At 51.4% G+C, this 17,543-nt stretch overlaps 1 protein-coding gene across 1 annotated transcript in view; it reads right to left on the bottom strand.

Annotated features, from left to right (window-relative positions):
* The window catches only part of VDAC1 (voltage dependent anion channel 1), a gene marked incomplete at its 5' end in the record, with an annotated part of 20,426 nt that extends 2,971 nt beyond the window's left edge, over positions 1 to 17,455 (bottom strand). The window contains 4 exons of the mRNA XM_030888899.2: positions 2,434 to 2,584; positions 5,677 to 5,904; positions 16,271 to 16,476; positions 17,402 to 17,455. Coding sequence (XP_030744759.2) covers positions 2,434 to 2,584; positions 5,677 to 5,904; positions 16,271 to 16,476; positions 17,402 to 17,455 — 639 coding nt within the window. The remainder of the gene's footprint in view (positions 1 to 2,433; positions 2,585 to 5,676; positions 5,905 to 16,270; positions 16,477 to 17,401) is intronic.
* Between the last annotated feature and the right edge of the window lie 88 nt (positions 17,456 to 17,543).

The raw sequence follows: 17,543 nt of genomic DNA, 5'->3' as shown, positions 1-17,543 counted from the left end.
TCCCTAGAGAGCCCAGCCTAAGATGCCCAGCCAATCTTCTCTATCCAGGACCACCTCCCTACTTAAGGGATTCATTCAGCGCCAAGTGAAATATATCAGATTGGGGAACTAAGGCTCAAAGGGGAAACCCAAAGGGGCACCCCATTTTCCAATGTTTACGTCTTTCATCAGCAGGATTTCCAACTCACAAGTATCACTTACATTTGATTCCTGCAGATCTGAGTGTCTGACTCTACTTATATAAGGTCCCACTTACATGAGCGGGTCTCCACTTAAATGGGAACCATTGAAGCCACTTTTATTTAAGATTGATTTGAGAAATAAGGCTCAAAAAGCCTTCCTGGTGTGAACAGTTGCTGTAAGATCTGTTTGTTGGGATGAAGGAAAACAGCAAATGCCAGAAAAGGTCCTGCAGCTTTTCTTAGGCAAAACCTTGTTAAGATTTTCTCCCCAGGAAAAAGAGAAGCCAATATCACACTAGCATGCAGAAGCCTGCACACGAACAAGGTGAGTTTAGGTGTTTATTAGAACAACGGGGCAACGACCCAGCCAGGCGGCCGTTTTGACTGCAGCAGCTGGATGTTCTACTCAACAGTGCAGTGGAGCCCAGTATTTTGCCCTCTTTCCTCTGGGAAGACCAGAGCTTCCTCCTGCCCCCTTTCCAGGGAAATGCGAAGGGGAAGGAGCAGAGCAGCCTCGCTTCACAAGAATCCCAAGTCCCCAGTGATGCCGGGGCTGCCCAAGGTACGTGGTTTCCTGCCCAACGGCATTCTGAGACCTGGCCCCGCCTCCCGTGAAGAAAGAGCAATGACGGGGGAAGAACAGCTGCCAGGATGAGGAGGAGAACGGTTGTTCCTTCGGGCTGCTACCATCCAGACAGAGGCTGTTTTCCTATAGAGCTCAGTGCCCAATGCTAAGGGGCCGAATCAGCTCCCGGTTTAGGGGCTGTGATAGGTAGGATTATTGTGCCAACCTGGCCAATAAACACATGTGGGGTTAACAAGGTTGCAGTTTAATTGAAGAGCAAAGAGATAAATGGCTCAGCAAGCCTTGCCTTTTTGTCTCTTGCTCTCTGATGCTCGGACCAGTGTGCACCAACCTTAGCTGGTTTTCTGCCTCGACTTGCGAGCTACACTGCCTGTGGGACACCCAACCCATGGGCCGTGTTGCTATAGTTTGAGGTTCCTTCGAGATCTGCTTCGCCACACTGCTGGTATACACATCCCTTGAGCTGGGGACTGTCAGACCCTGTCATCTGGCTGACTGTTGGGAATCCACCCTGCTGTTTGCTGCCAGTGGCCAGGCTGCCTGTGTACTCTACAGAAGGGTCCACTGTCTGCTCCCGGGATTTGCACCCAGCAGCCCTCATGAGTTGAAGGACAGATAGTGTATTAGCTGTGTCAGGGAAAGGAGCTGAACAGAGCCATTTATTTGGACTGCTCTTTGGACAAATTAGCTCTTAATTTCTTATGTTGTATACACCTATCTATCTATCTATCTATCTATCTATCTATCTATCTATCTCTGTCTATATACAGATATCATCATACGTGTCCCGGTTTAGTTTCTCTAGAGAAGCCTGTCTACCACAGGAGCCTTGAAATGAAATGGGATGTCCACAGATTTCACAAAGCAGCCCTCACTCCCTTCTGCAACATGAGATTTCCTCCTTCTGCCCTCCGCCGGACCTCTTCCTATGCAACAAAGGAGTTGGGCAAGACCATGAGGTATGGGGGTGGGGGTCGGGGTGCACATGTAAAATAGCAGGCCTCAGTCTCTGTGCTATAGAACAGACCCCCAGGGGGGCTGGCGGCTCCCTACTGACCCCGTGTGCGTGGAGAGGGCAGAACTGCTCAGGGGTCTGGGTCCTTCTGCGCTTTTGCAGAGGTGTCTCTGGTTACCTCCCAGTTCCCGGTCCAGAGCACCGCCCAAATGCTCACACTCTGGTTAAAGAGGTGGACGGAAGCAAGCCCACCCCACCGAATCCCACCCAGGCCTCGGCCCTCATCAGCTGCATGCCTTCAGTAAGTCTCTGCACTTCTCTCTGCCTTCATCTCAGTGAAAGCAGGGTAACCTTGGGGGGGGAGGGGGAGGTTCGCCCACCCCAAGCGGGCTGTTGCTGCCGGGATGAGGCCTGCCTTGATGGAGCTCAGCAGCAGAGGGCCAGGCACACGTAGCAAGCACTGTGACAGTAGCATTTTGTCACTGCGGTCGTTAGGTGCCGAGTCAGTGCCAATTCATGCCAACCCTGGGCAAAGCAGAGCACAGCCCTGCCCCGTCCTGCATCACTCTCACAGCGAGCTGTTCCAGATGTCTTCTCCCAGGGAGATAAGCTGGAAGCCGGAGCAAGAACTCCAACAGCGGGGAAGGGCTCCCACCCAGGAGCCAGGCCAGGCCTCTTCCCTGTGAGACGTACGGCCCAGCGGTACCCACCGAGAAGCAGGCGTCAGGGTCGATCTGATACTTGGCTGCTATTCCGAAGCGGGTGTTGCTATTGCCGGCTGTCCAGGCGAGATTGACAGCAGTCTCCAACTTCTTATTCACCTTCTGGTAAATGGAGCCGCCAAACTCTGTCCCATCATTCCTGTAACCAAACACAACCTTAACGACAAGCTGCCCAGGGAGAGGGCGGAGTCCAGGGAGAACTGCCCACCGCCGACAGAGGGCAGAGATGGCTGGGAACAGCCCCCACTCATACGTGGGACCCAGAGGCCGAGAGCTGGCCCGTGTCCAGAAAACCAGTGGGAAATGACAGGAACCCTGAGGGACAGGACAGAGAGCCAAAATGGGAAGATTCCTGAGAAAACTCAAAGACGGCCCAAAGAGCCTGGTGTTCGTGTCTAGAATATTCTTTCAACCAGAGGCAGTAATACAGCCGAGTTTCTGTTTGGGGTTTTGGAGCTAGAGGGTGGTGGTGGCTGTACACAGGGTGAAGGTAATATCACTGAACTGTGCGGGTTAAAGTGGCAAACTTCATAGCACCTCCGAGAGGGCAACGAGGGCACCGGGCTTGGGGGCTGGTAATGTGATTACATTCAGACATGAGATTTTCCCTGGCGGGATCTGAAAAGGAGGCTTTTTCTGGGACATCGTAAGACATTCCTAGCTTTTCAAACTGGAAGGAAACTCCAGCTGGACAAGCCGCCTTTCCTCTTTCCGGCCATCCAAATCCTCCACTTCCTCTTCAGGGCCTGCGGGCGTGCTCTTGGACGGACACTTGGACTTCTGTCCTGCCCGGCTGAGCCTGAGAGGCAGCGCAGCCATCCCCTGCCCTCCCTCCCCCTCCCTCTTCCTTTCTCTCTCTCTCCAGCCCTGCGGGGGTTCTGCACTGTCCAGCCCCCATCCTGCTCTAAGGAGGGAACCCCTGGAAACAGACGTGGCCAAAGTGGCTGCCACTCGGGCCAGGGGATGAGGGTGAAGCAGAGAGCCAAAGCTTTCCATAAACCCTCGTGTACTGTTTTATAGCTACAGACACGGTCTCATCTGATAAAAACTTAAGGAAAATGTAGATCCTTTGGCAGCGTTCAGGGTGCACATCTGCCCAGAGCCTCTCACACATTGCTATCTTAACAAAAAGCCACGTGGAAGCGGTGCCTCCTCATGTTGGGGGTTTGGAAACTGCAGGGCAGAGCCCGCAGGCTTTAGAACACAGCAAGGACCACAAACTCAGAGTCTGAAAAGCACCACTGCCCTTCACCCTCCCGTCCAGCCAAGCAGAAGCGCGTGAGCCCAGGCAGGGGCTCCGGAAACGCAGGGGCTCCCTCCTGAGCAGCCAGTGGCCAGACAACGGGTTCTTGGATTTGTGAGTAACTCCAGTGTGATGACACTCACATGGGGCTGTTTGCTTGGGTTTCAGGATGAAAAAGAACAATCAAGCTTCTCAGTCTACACGGTCTAACACTGGCATGCTGCCTCCGGTGGTGGGGAGAGGGGAGCTCTCAGAGCCACAGCCGGAGGGAGGGAGGGAGCTCGGGGTTCAAAGCATCTCTGTGTGGTGGCACAGGCACCGCCCATGACCAGGGCAGCCCAGACTGCCGCAGCTGACTGCCTCCATACCGCTTCCAAAGACACACCTTGTCCAAACCCACTACCATCAAGCTGTCCAACTCATGGTGACCCCACAGGGTCTGAGGGAAACTGTGCCCCTTGCGGTCTTCAGTATCGGTGCCCTTGTGAAAGCAGATCTCCAGGCACCTCTGGGGGGCTGGAACCTCCAACCTTCGAGTCAGTAGCACACCTTCTGTTTTTGCCATCCAGGGACCCCCGACTCCTGTCCACTTGCTGCTTACTGAAAACCGTGACCATCCTCAAGTTGGGAGGGTGGGCTGGGAAGTGAGGCTAAGAACCCCGCCTCGAACCAGAACTTCCCGTTCTGGTCAACTCTAAATTCAAAGACACGTCTATACTTGTAAGGAGCCCTGATGGCATGGTGGTGATGAGTTTGGCTGATAACCATAACATCGGCAGTTCAAAACCACCGGACTCTGAGGGCAACAGGCAGGGCTTTCTACTCCCGGGCAGAGCCTCAAACGGTCCCACAAGGTCGTCTCAATGGCAGGGCGAGCCTATGCTTGTGGCATGTTTCCTACAGCGGTTTTTGTCTGTTACCATTTTTATTAACCTACCTTCACTGACCTTTCGTTAATGCCACGTCTGTGGATTCTAACAGGTACAGATTCGTGTAATCCCCACCTCAATGAGGATGCAGAACCGCTCTGGCCCTCCAAAGGCTACCTCCTTTATTGGCAAAGGGATCCCTCCCAGCGCCCCTGGCAATCCCTCAGCTGCCCCCCCTCCCCACCCCCCAACCCGCCTCTAGAGTTTCCTACGGTTATCTCAGGTCAAGACATGCCAAGCTGTTCTCAACGATAAAAATCCCTGCTTACAGCCAAGAGGCTTTCAGCTGAGTCTCATCTAGATGGGTGTGTCTGAGGCAGCTGGGTGCATGATCTTGGGCTAAGATTAAACCTCTCAATAACTTAAATTCCTATTTGGGAAAAAAAAACTCAAAGAAAGCCACCTCTGCAGTGCCCTCTAGTGGAAAGAAGCCAAAGAAACACCCTTGGTAAAACCCGCCCACTTGAGCCACTGGCTCAGAGCCTCACAGTCCCCTTCACCTCAACCATCAGCTACTCAATTCCCACATTTGGACACAAGGGGCTCCTTCAGATTCCAAGCTGCCATTGTTTCTCTGCTAGTCTCAGTCTGCTTTGTATTAAACTAAGGTAATCCTTTCTAATTTACTTACACAAGGCAGCTACATTTCATCAAGTCCACCACGCTGACCTTCAAATATTATTGACCTTTCGCCGCCTCCCATTTTGTTAACTAAAAATAAAAGGTGGCCCTCCCTTCCCCCTCCCCACCCCCAATGTCCAGAACGCGGCCTGGAAAGGCCTCCTCTGGGAACTGACAGCTCGTCCTTGCCATAATCCATTAGTCACTGCAGGCACCAATGACACGATTGCCTATTCATAGATCAGCAGGAACGAAGCGGGTGGACAGGAAACAGAAAAGGATCAAAGGCCATTTGACTCATCTGATTCCCCTAAATCTTGCTTTCCTGGTTCAGAATTGAGCTTGGGACAAAATTGTGAAAAACCACGCCCCCCCCCACCCAACACACACACTGGAATGTTAGCATGCATACACACACATACACACACGTGTCCTTACACATTGGTGTGAAGCTGGAATTCGTCCGTCTTGTAGCCAACCGCAAAGTTGCTCTGGGTGACCCGGGACTTGGCGGTCTCGAAGTTCATCTGGTAGCCAGCCAGCCAGCCCTCGTAGCCCAGCACCAGAGCCCCGCGGATGGCAGGCCCGGCGATGTCGAAATCCACGTCGCAGCCCAGGTTGACGTGCTCCCGCTTGTACCCCGTCTTGATTTTGGCGTTCTTTTTCCTGAAAGAAAGTGGTCGGGCGTATTAGAAACCTGGCACTGCCTTGCCTCGGGACAATCAGGCCAAGAAATGCACTTCACAAAAAAATAAAATGGCATGAACATAATTCCCAGTTTCAATAAATAGAGCAGGGTCGGGTGGGAAAGTCGGATCCCAAAATGTGGGAGCTATGTCACAGTACGCAAGGACACATGCCCGTTCTTCAGACGGAATCCAGTTTGCAAGAATGCCACCATAATAAACTGGGTACACAGGCAGCAAATGCAGAATTTTACATATATATTTAAACTATCCTGTCCCTCGGCTAAAAGTAGGAAGCTGGATCTCAGACGTTTACCAGGCCGGGCGCCTCGATGGCATTATGAAGCAGATGCATGCTGGCTCTCTTTGCATCCTGGACTCAGGAGATGCTGGTGCACATACAGTATTTCAGAGAGCTGGGCCCTGGGTAGAACCTGGGGTTCTGCAGTCACCAGACCAGGCAGCCCTGTTGGACCCAAGACCCCTGGTCCAGGCTGCTCCTCGCAGATCTGAGTCAATGACCCGTGCGGGGAGTCCCCTGCCCACTGCTGGAACCCAGCCTCCCTCTGGAAGGGCAGGCGAGTCACGGCATCGGCAGATACACGCCCGAAGTAAATGTTGGAGAACAGTGTATCAAACAAAATGCAGTCCATTTTCATCCAATTGTTCCTGTCCTTCAGCTACGGAGCGGTCATTCTGAGACCCTGCTCAAGGACCACACACACCTGGCCACTCCCAGCTTCATACAGAGACTGAGGCTTCCTCCCAACACAGGGCTGGAGATACCGTTCTTTCTGCAAGGAACTAGGGCTTCGGGGAAGATGGCTGACTGCAGGGCTGGCACAGGAGATGGACAAGAGGTCTGGAAACACTGCTCAGCACTAACAACAGGCTCCTGGGACTGACTGGCCCTAAAGGACTTGGGCGCTAGCCAGAGAGGCTCCCGGGAGCGTCCAAGATGGAACAATTAAAGAATAAGAAGAATATCAGCAATGGATTGAAATGTATATATTTAAAGCCCTGAATAACACGCAGAACACAAAACACAAAAAATACACACTAGTCATCATGTTTTTACTAAAGAACCAACTTGTTATTCTGAAAACCATGAATTAAAAAAATATATCAAGCCTTGGTCCCATGTTTCCTGTCGTACTCAGTGGTGTCAGTGGGGGATGTGGGGCCACACTGGGTGACACTGGGCCCCCCCAACCCCCGCACAAAATGTGTACAAAACTTTGGTGCAGTGTTTCAGCAGAAATGTACTTTTTTAATGCCTGTAGTTATAATTATAGGAACATTTTTCATTAGCCAAGCTTAGGAAATAATTGGAATTATTTTCAAAGCTATGTTAAAATTTTTTTTACAAAACAACCTTATCACCTTCAAAGTACTCCCCATTATACTTAATACATGTCACATCTGCGATCCCATTCTTGGAAACATTTTTCAAACTCATCTACTTGGATGGCTGACAGCACCTGTTTTTTCTTCACCTCTTTTACGTCATCAAATTGCTGTCCTTTCACGTCCCTCTCCATTTGCAGAAACAAAAAGAAGTCACACGGAGATAGGTTAGGTGAGTCAAGGAGGTCTGGCAAGAGAGCAATGCTGTTTTTGGTCAAATTCTGGTGCACTGAGATGGCTGTGTAAGCAGGTGCATTGTTGTGGTGGCAAAACCAGTCCCCAGTCTGCCATAAATCAGGCCTTTTTGTCACACACTGTTATGCAATTAACAGTCTGACCTGGTGGAACCAACTCCAAATACTTTATCCCCTCACATCAAAAAAACAAATGAGCAACATCTTGATCTTTAATTTCACTTGATGAGTTTGGGGGCAAGGTGACAATGGCATCTTCCAATGACTTGATTGATATTTGCTTTTTGGGTCCTAAGAATAGCACCATGTCCTGTCACCAGTAATGACCTTGGGGAAAATGTCTGGGTCACTCGGAGTTGTTCTTTCAAAGCACAGCATGTTTCCACTCGATGCTCTTTTTCCTGGTCAGTCAGAACCAAGGCACAAATGTCACAGCGACCCTTCTCATTCCCAAATCTTCTGTTAAAATTCACTGAACCCCACCTCCAAGATAGTCCAGATAACGTCCCCATCTCTTCAAGGATCTGTTGTCCGTCTTCAAGCACAATGCACGGACTCCGCCAACATTTTCATTCGTTCAGGGAGCTGATGGACGTCCAGAACGAGGTTTGTCATCAGTCAACATTTCACCTTTTTTGAAACAAGAAGAGCACTCGTACACTTGATTTTCTACCCTTGCGCTGTCCTTGTGAGCTGTGTTCAACACCACAGCCATTTCTGCAGCAATTTTCTGGAGCAGGACACAAAATTTCACAGCCACACGCTGTTCTCTCAAATCGGCCATCCAAAAAACGAGGTTCAAGAGACACTGCTTTTACCAAAAAATTCACTATGACCAGAGAGAACCTTCCCAGGTGACGCCACCAGGTGCATCATTCCCAGCGAGGTGCTCGATGCTTGCCTAGCAGAAAATTGCATACTGTGTTTTCTGGGAAGTACCTCCTTGTTACCAGTGTATCTACAAGGCCAAAACTCTTTGCTAATTTCATTTTTGTACCTCTAATGTGCTCAGGTCGGAGCTGTCATCAATACCCAATTACAGTGATGCTTCAAGTCATGTGGTTTCAGCCCCCTGCTGTGGTCTGGTTCCGAGCACTTTCGTAAGCCCAGGGTTTTGTCTTGCTCGTGGAAGCAGCAGTCAAGAGATCAAAGGGCACACAGCATTGGGTAACTCTGCTTGCTGCACAAGATCTCTTTAGAGTGTTGATGAGCAAGGATGTCACTTTGACGACTAAGGTGCACCGGACCCAAGCCATGGGATCTTTAACTGCCTCGTACACGTGCACAAGTCAGAAACTGAAAAAGGAAGTCCGAAGAACATCAACGCATTTACCAAGGCAAGGCGTCAATTACGGTGCTGGAAAGAATACAGACATGCGCTGGACACCCAAAGAAACCTGTCGTGGAAGTCCAGCGACGCTCCTTTCAGAATCAAGGATGGAGAGACATGTTATCAGGTGAGCCCAGCTTCTAGAACAGGACAGTATGCTCAGTAAAGCAAGGGGGGCCGAAAAGAAGACCCTCGGCCAGATGGCGGACTGACACAGCACTGGGCTCAGACGTGACAGGTGTGAGACCGGGAGTCTTGGTCTGTTGTGCACAGGTCACCATGCGTTGGAGCTGACTCAAAGTCCCTACTGTCACATTTTCTGAGGCTCCAGTTACACTATTGTTATAATCAGTATTTGTGAATAACTTTGGGGGGGGGCTGCTAACCACACGGTCAGCAGTTCAAAACCACCAGCTGTTCCACAGGAGAAAGATGAGGCTTTCTACTCCTGTAAAGAGTAGCAATCTCAGAAACACCTAGGGGCAGCTCTACCCTGTCCTGGAGCGTCTCCATGAATGGACACTGATTTGATGGCAGCCAGTCCAGTTTGGAAAGATGGCTAAGATTTTTTAAATAGTAACTTTTTAGACTGTAGCACTTAAAGGAAAAGGAGAAAAAATGTTAAATTCTTCTGCTTTGCTACTAATGCTATACTTCGGTGTAGAGTTTACAAAACAATTTTATTGTTGGTATTCACGTAACCTAAGAAATGTTACATTGAAGGAAACGACAACGGTATCTGTCACATACCAGCAAAAAGGGATGACGAAAATGGCTAAGGATTCTGCATGGTCTGGTGCAAGAGCAGTTGGGGGCCGGGGCTGATAAGTGAGCTGTCATGCTGTCACCTGACCCCGTGAAGCCACCGTCCTGACTGCCCTGCAGGGTAGCTAAACAGCCCAGAGTTCTCTGCACCGAACAGACCAGCGCACAAATGCAGAACACCGTCACCCGGACATTCTGACTCTTTCTCAGATCCAAATGCTGTGGCCTTTTCTTACTCTTCCTTTTTATCTTTATATATATATATATTTTCTTTCTTACTTCTCTGCTGTTTTGTTTTTCCTTGTTTCTGTCAGAGCCCCCAGTTTATGAAGCACGGGAATATAGATTCATAAAGACAAGAACTGATGCAATTATTGGGGCGGGGCGAGCATTTCATTCTGGAGAAGGGAGATGATAGAGTATATACAACTCTTTCTTAAAGCGAGGCAACTATGAAAATGTATGATGTGAATTTTAAATCAATAAAACCATTTTTACAACAAGAGAAAGTGTGGGGGTGGAGTCAGACCTGTCAACCAAGTAGCAGCCCGATGACTCCGGGATGGGATAAGAGTGTGAGGTCTGTCTCTCCAGCTCCCTGGCCCCTGAGAGAGAGCTGGCGGGGCCTGCGTGTGTCCACCGAGCCTGAATCCACACAAACTCTACTCTCCGGCTGTGATCTCCTGCATTCTGCATCACTGCGAGTGGCTGGGCAGGGCTGGGGTGTGGTTCTCGATAGAGAACTACTTCAGGACAGAAAGCTCTTTCTCACACGTACATGAGTGTCCCTGGATTTGCTCCTCTAGCCCAACACAAAGAGGTCGGTTGTCTGAAACTAGAGTAATTCAGGAGACAAAGTAACTGATTGCAAAGTATCAGTAACTTTTGCTTTGGGTAAGAAAATCCATAAAACAATGAAATTCTGAACTGGAGATTTGACAATAATTTTAAAGAGTTATTGATCCATCCTCCCACCCCCAATGTGGTAATGGCTATATGGCCATGATTTTTGAGAGGGTTACCATTTAAAGCAGCGGTTCTCAACCTGTGGGTTGTGACCCCGTTGGGGGTCAAACGACCCTTTCCCTGGGGTCACCCGATTCATAACAGTAGCAAAATGACAGTTATGAAGTAGCGATGAAAATAATTTTATGGTTGGGGGTCACCACAACACGAGGAACTGTATGAAAGGGTCGTGGCACGAAGGTGGAGAACCACTGGTTTAAAGACACGCAGCTCGTCCCTCAGTATGCATGGACACCAGCATCCGCAGCCTCCCGGTCTCTTAGGTCAGTGGTGCAGTGTCCAGACAGCACCTCCTCCTCTCGCAGTGCTGCACCATGCCCGTTTCGCACTGCCACCCCCAAGTTACCCATAATGCCCAGTGTAATGGAAACACTATCTAAAGAGCCTTTTGTGCTCCCTCTGATCCGTTAGTAGAGTTGTGGTGGCACTGTGGGTGTACACTGAGCTGCCAACCACAAGGCCAAGGGTTCAAAACCACCATACCCTCCTTGGGAGAACAGGTCTTTCTACTCTCACAGAGCTGGTCTCAGAAACCCTGTCCCGTAGGGGCGCTCTGAGTCAGCACAGACGATGACAGGGAATTGAGCCAGCCTGTAAGGGCCTGCTTTGACCCCCTAACTGCTCTTTCTCTTTTGTTCCCCAAATATTGTTCAATCCCTCAAGGCTGAATCCACAGATGTGGAATCCAGGGATGCAGAGGCCAACAGTACCAAAATACGTACCGTGAAATTGTGTGCAATCACTCACCTCAAAATAACATGAGGATGTGGGGAGAAGGCGCTCTATCATCTCATCAAACTTGCTGCCACGGAGTCCAGTCAGACTCCCGGTAACCCTGAGGACAGAGAACAGCTGCCCCTGTGGGTTTCCGAGGCTGTTGCTCTTTATGGGAGTAGGAAGCCTCATCTTTCTCCCTTGGAGCGACTGGAGGTTTCGAACTGTTGGCCTTAAGGTTAGCCGCCCAACATGTAACCCACTATGCCACCCGGGGTCCTGAAGGTACTACAGAAGTGGAAATAAGGCAGAGTTGGCTGTGGATTGATAATTCCTAAAGGTGGGTGATGGGTACTTGCGGTTAAGTTTTAAGTTTTCCGTAACAACAAAAAAATGTTAACAGCTTAAAGGTTATACCTTCCCTGTCCTCAATGAGATAAGTCTCATGAGTTAGTTAATTGTGCCAACCTGGCCAATAATCACATGTGGGGCTAACTGAAAGGCGAAGGGATAAATGGGTGGTGAGCTGCGCCTTTCTAGTCCTCGGGTCTCTTGTTTTGTGATGGTCGCACCGGGTGCAGCTGCCTTAGCAGTTCCCTGCTTCAGCTTGCAAGACTGACTTCCTGCAAGACATCCCCAAGGAGAAGCCACATGGACCTATCCCGATGCAACCCTGGGTGCTGGAGCAGCCGTGTGGAGAGCCCTGCTAGTGCTCAGATGCTTATTCGTTCGCTGACTCAGCTTTCCTCCTGCAGTCGGCATCATTGCCTCTGTTTTGTGAGGTGGAGGACTTTGTGGACTGGTGTTGGGTTAATGGGTTAATGTTGGACTTGTGGGCTTGGGCAGCATTGGGTTGGGATGTTTTCATGATGCACATTTTCTTTACATAAAACTCTCTCTTATACATGAGTTGCTGTGGATTTGTTTCTCCAAAGTACTTAGACTAATACACCTCACAAAAGTCACAGTTGAAAATAAGGCCAGCAGACCTTTCCCAGGTGACTTTGTGCTTTGGCACCTCCATTTCATTCCGGTTGCTTCTGTGCATTTTGGCAGGCTTCGAAGGAGTAGTAACAGCCACATGGATCCTCTGATACAAGAAACTCCCCCCTTGAACCTGTCTCGGTGGTCCTGTGCTTCGGGGAGGGGCGTCTGAGTTGCTGCTACGTGTCCAACTGGCACCCAGCTGGGGGGAGCACAGCTGATCACAGGCTGACATTTAGAAGGAGGGGAGAAAGCAAAAAATGTCCAAATCGGGCAGAGGGCGAGCTGCCACTGACCATAAGGTCTGACCCGCTCCAGGGGCAGGCCAGTGACAGGTGGCATGTGCAGGCACACCTAACGGCTTAAATGGCACCTCCACACACTGTCTTCCTAGCTTCTGGCTGGAGGCCTGCAGATCCCTCCACACACTGTCTTCCTAGCTTCTGGCTGGAGGCCTGCAGATCCCAGGCCCTCAGGGCAGTGCTGGGGCTGGGGCTTCCCCACCAGGTCTCTGATCTTCCTAATGCAGCACACCCCATCTGAAGAGCCTCTCCTTGTGCAGTCAGTACTGGGACTTCATTTCAGCTATCTTAACTGTGGGGCTAACGTAAAAGCCCCTGAGGGAGGTGGGACTGATTTGTAGCTAACAGGCTGGCTTTATCTGTCTGAGACACGCAGGTGGGTGCTGGTCCCAAGAGGAGTCTTAATGAGCCTCACCCGGATAGTCTGTGCTCAGCACACTGCTGGAGCCAAGAGGCTTTCTTACTTTCATTGCCAGCCGACCTCCACGTTCACACCCCTGCCTCACACAGCCAGGGGCATGCGTACGGCTAGAAGCCACAATCTCGGTTTCCAAACACCATTTTCCAATAAAAAGGACCAGGTTTCCTTGGAGAAATGGCTGATAGGACGACCAGGACAGGCAAGTATAGATGAGCCGGGTATGTCGTCTCAACCCAGAAATGCGGGAGCAACCCAAAATGAGCAGGGGGGAGGGAGGGGAAAAAGAGGAGCTGACACCAAGGACTGAACAGAAAGTGAAGGTCTAGAAAATGAGGGTGGCAACCTATGTACAAATGCCCTTGATACAACTGACGTATGGATTGTTACAAGAGCTGTAAGAGCCCCCAATAAAATGAGCTGTTAATAAAAAGGTCATCCTCTGCCATCATTGAAGTCCATATCTCCTAGTGATGTGAATAACAATATAAATGTCTACGTCACATCTAATATAATTTTACTTGATTTTATCAAATAAAAAACCATTATTAATGTGGGGGGGGTGACAACTGTCAAAGCACACAGGGTGCCAATCTGAAGCCACACCCAGTGGCTTTATCTGGGACCAACAAAGGACATCATGGTCGAGACGGATAACAACCCCCAGAGTGCTGATGTGGACGATGCTGTGACTCACAGCACCCATGCACGACAGACGGGAGCGCCACCCGGTCCCACAGTGCCTTCCCCACAGCTGTCGCCATGCCCGAGACCCCTGTGGCGGTCCACCCCACCCAGGGATTTCCTGTTTGTCTGCCACCCCTCTGCCTTGCCTTTTGGTCAGCATCAAAGCGCTCCCTCACTGCACTTCTCTCTCAATTGGTGGTGAGAGTGGCCTGAACCAATCATCCTCGTACAAGAGAATGAAACCCCGCCCGGCCCCTCCAGCCTCGCCATCCCTGCTGACCTTTGGTCCACTGTCCAGCCCAGGTTGGCCCATCTCCTCAAGGGACGACCTTCCTCTTTTCTCCCACTACCAACCACAACATCAAGTCCTTCTCCGGTCTCTTCGGATAACAGGTCCGCGTCTCACCCCCCTCACTGCCAAGGAGCACACTGAAGATCCATCCTCCGAGGTAGCTGTCTGTCCTGGCGCTCCCTGGGACCTGTGATGACCTCGGCCAGCTCCACAGCTCGAAGGCCTCAGTCCTCCCTCGTCCACTGTCCAGCCTTCACGTGACACCTTTGCTCTTTAACACGTGAGAAGAGGTCGTGCACAGCAGTTTTGCCCAATACAATATCCAACCCACACACATAAAAATAAGTCTACGGGTCCTCAGGGGTGTAGATAATTAAATAAATCACTGGGAGTGTTGGGAGGGACACTTTGTAATTAAGAGGGAGACACACAGGAGCTTTTCAGGAGGGGCAGAAGTCTGGCAGCCCCCCCCTTCACCAAGCAATCACGGTTCTCATGGCCCATTGATGCGGCGTATTGACAATCCCCTCCTGAGAGCCTGCACCGCCGGTGTCACAGATGCGTATCCTGATTTTAAGCGGGAAGAAACACCAGGCAAATCCAAACTGGCCAGTGCTCTTCAAGAGCGCCAGAGTCATGAGGACATGTTCGGATCATACAAAGGAGACTTGACAGCTACATGCAAAACAGGAACCTGAGTTGGATCCTGGACCGGAAAGAAGATGTCACCAGCGTGACAAGACATGAGTTAATATGACAAGTGACCGGCCACACGAGCGTGGACTGGAAGGTAGTGGCATTTCCCCAGACGCTTTGGCTGTTCCCTGTGTTCCACCAACAGTAACTTCCTGGGCTTGACATTCCTAGGAGCTGCGTAAGATGCGGACATTGGGGACAGCTGGGTAAAAGATCAGAGGGAGGCCTACGCGGTGATACTTTTGTAACATTCCTGTAAGCATAACATTATTTCAAAATAAAAAATTAAATTCGAAACACACTAACAACCTTCCCTCCCATGCAGATTCCTGAAGACTTTTCAGTGCACCTGCCAAAGGGATGGGATGTCCCTTTCAAAGAAGCCCCCTCGGCGCAGCAGGCCAAGTCCTGGCAGCACAAGGCAGCATGCCTGCTGAGCCCCCGGCAGCCGCTGCCCCCCCCTCCCCACCAGGTCTCCCTGGATAACTTCTCCCACAGAGGCCAGGTGCAGGGCAGAGGGGAATCAACGGGTACGAAGGCAGAGCTCCTAACAGGAGTTAGGTGAAGATGAGAGTCAGTCCAGCCATGAGTCTCAGGACACCTATAGCCAAGGGAGGAGAAACCCACCTCCGCAGGGCCAAAGTCCCTTGAGGTCTCTCCCTGACCAGCCCAGGGCCCGCACTCAGTGGCTCCTCCCTCAATGAACATGTGTGGGAAGAGAAGCTGGGAAGGGAGGAGCGAGGGAAGGGACATGGGATGTGGCAGCTAATGGCATTCAGCTCAGGCCCTTGATCCACCCGCATCAGTGTGCACAACCGCCTTGTCTAGGCTGTGCAGACCCAGCACTCTAAGGAGGGGGAAAAACAAGAGGGCATTTCAGCAGGCCCTTCCAGCCATTTTAAAGCATGTCCAGGAGCTAAGGTGGGCCAGCCCGTCGTCCTACCTCCTGGCGTATGTAGTAAGTAACCATCCAGCCTACTCTGGGGCCTCAGGGCCGGAGCAGCCCATCTGAGGGAACGCCTGGCGGTTAAGCCACGTGGTCTGCTGCCCTCAGCAGGGAGTTGCTGGAAGAGCCTTCCGAGCCTGAATTCCGGGGCCAGCAGCAGTGACCAGTCAGCGCATTACTGCCCGGTGGCAGTGGCCATTCACTCCCACAGCCTCGGTCACAAGGAGCGGAGCCTGGCTGGGCCACAAATGCCGCAGCCTCCGTGGCTGAGGCCACGACACCAGCAGACAAGAGAGTCTTGTTTCAAGACCCCAGAGCTCCCTGCGCTGAATCCTCCAGGCTTCTATGGAGGGTGAAGGCACCCTCAAATCCCAGGGGATCCACAGAGCAGACCTCCCTCTGCCCACAAATGAGTCAGGGGTGCTCAGTGGGGGTGTCCTGAGACCACATCAAAGCCCTGACCCTCCCTCCACACCTCAGAGGCCACCCCTTTGGTGAGGTCGGCCGCCTGGCATCACAATCCATTTCCACCATGGACAACGTCACAGGATGCCTGGCCAGGAAAAGAGACGGTTCTGCTCTTACCCAGTGTTTGGGGAGAAGGACGAGTCAAAGGTCAGCTTCAGTCCGCGGGTCAGCTGGTCTTCCACAGTGATCTCGGTGCCCAGCGTGTTGTCTGTGTTCCACTTCTCGGTGAACGTCAGCCCGTACTCGGTCCACCGGTACTTGGTTTCCAGACTGCCCGTGACTTTGTTGGTCTCGGTGTTGGCTGAGCCGGAGCTGGTAAATTCCTACCAAGGGCAGAGAGAGCCCCCTCCTGTAAGCCAGCGCTTCATGCTGCGCTGTCACCCCTAGACGGACAGCGCTTTCCTTCCCTCGAGAGGGGAGGCACCCGCTCCTGGGTGTGGCTGGGAAGGAAGCTGCACTTGCATGAGACACTTAGAAGGGCAGGTGGGGAGTAATGGATCCTGCTACTTCAAGGACTCTCCCTTCCCCTTGACCCTCTGTCTGGGCAGAGAGGCACCCCCCAGCCCCCATGCTGGCTCCAGCCCCAACCAAGGAAAAAGCACCACACAGTCAGGACCGCCGAACGTCTCCCTTCCAGCAACTACCAGCCGCACAAGCTCCACAGGGGCTGTGTGACCCTCTTTATCCTTGCCATCCTAGTGGGGGTGGGCTAGTCTGGAGAAAGGACCGCAAAAAACGAGGGGATCACATGGTGCATGTGGGCAGCATTCAAAGGATGCGTGTAGGCTGTGTGTTTTCACCAGGGGGATAAAAAACACGCGCGGGGCTATGAGAATAATTGCATTCTAAAGGCAGCAACTGGATAGAGTCCCCTGGAGCTCCGTATGGCAGGAGAAGCTAAAGAAAGAAGAAAAGGCTCTACAACTGATTAGGGTCATGACTGAACTATGGGATTGTATGGTACGTGCATATTCGGTGCCCAAAAAGCTGGGGTGGGGTGGGTGGAGCTGTTGTTTTTTTTAAAGAACCATGTGACACTGAACATGGATCATTTAAAAATTAAACACACAAAAAAAAACGAAAACAGAGGTTGGCCCACGTTTTCTTGGAAGTTAGTCAGAAACTGGAAGTTGGGGGCCTACTGGCATGGCTCTCTCAGACCACTTGCCCCCCATAGGACTTGGTGAATAGGTACCCCCCAGATGGGTCTCCTGTGCTGCCCGCGCCTGGGCCTGTCGGACAACTTACCAGTCCATTCTCGGATTTTGTCTTCAAATCCAGTTTTATGAGGCCAAACCCTGAAGAAAGAGGAAGACCGTGTTAACAGGGTGAGGGACACGGCTGTTTAAAATGCTGGGACTTGGTGAATAGGTACCCCCCAGATGGGTCT

This window comes from Echinops telfairi, unplaced genomic scaffold (assembly GCF_000313985.2).
Source record: "Echinops telfairi isolate 266 unplaced genomic scaffold, ASM31398v2 ScPeMD7_7469;HRSCAF=8507_1, whole genome shotgun sequence".
NCBI lineage: Eukaryota > Metazoa > Chordata > Mammalia > Afrosoricida > Tenrecidae > Echinops > Echinops telfairi.
Note: the sequence above shows the minus strand (reverse complement) of the source record. Positions and strands in the feature narration are given on the sequence as shown.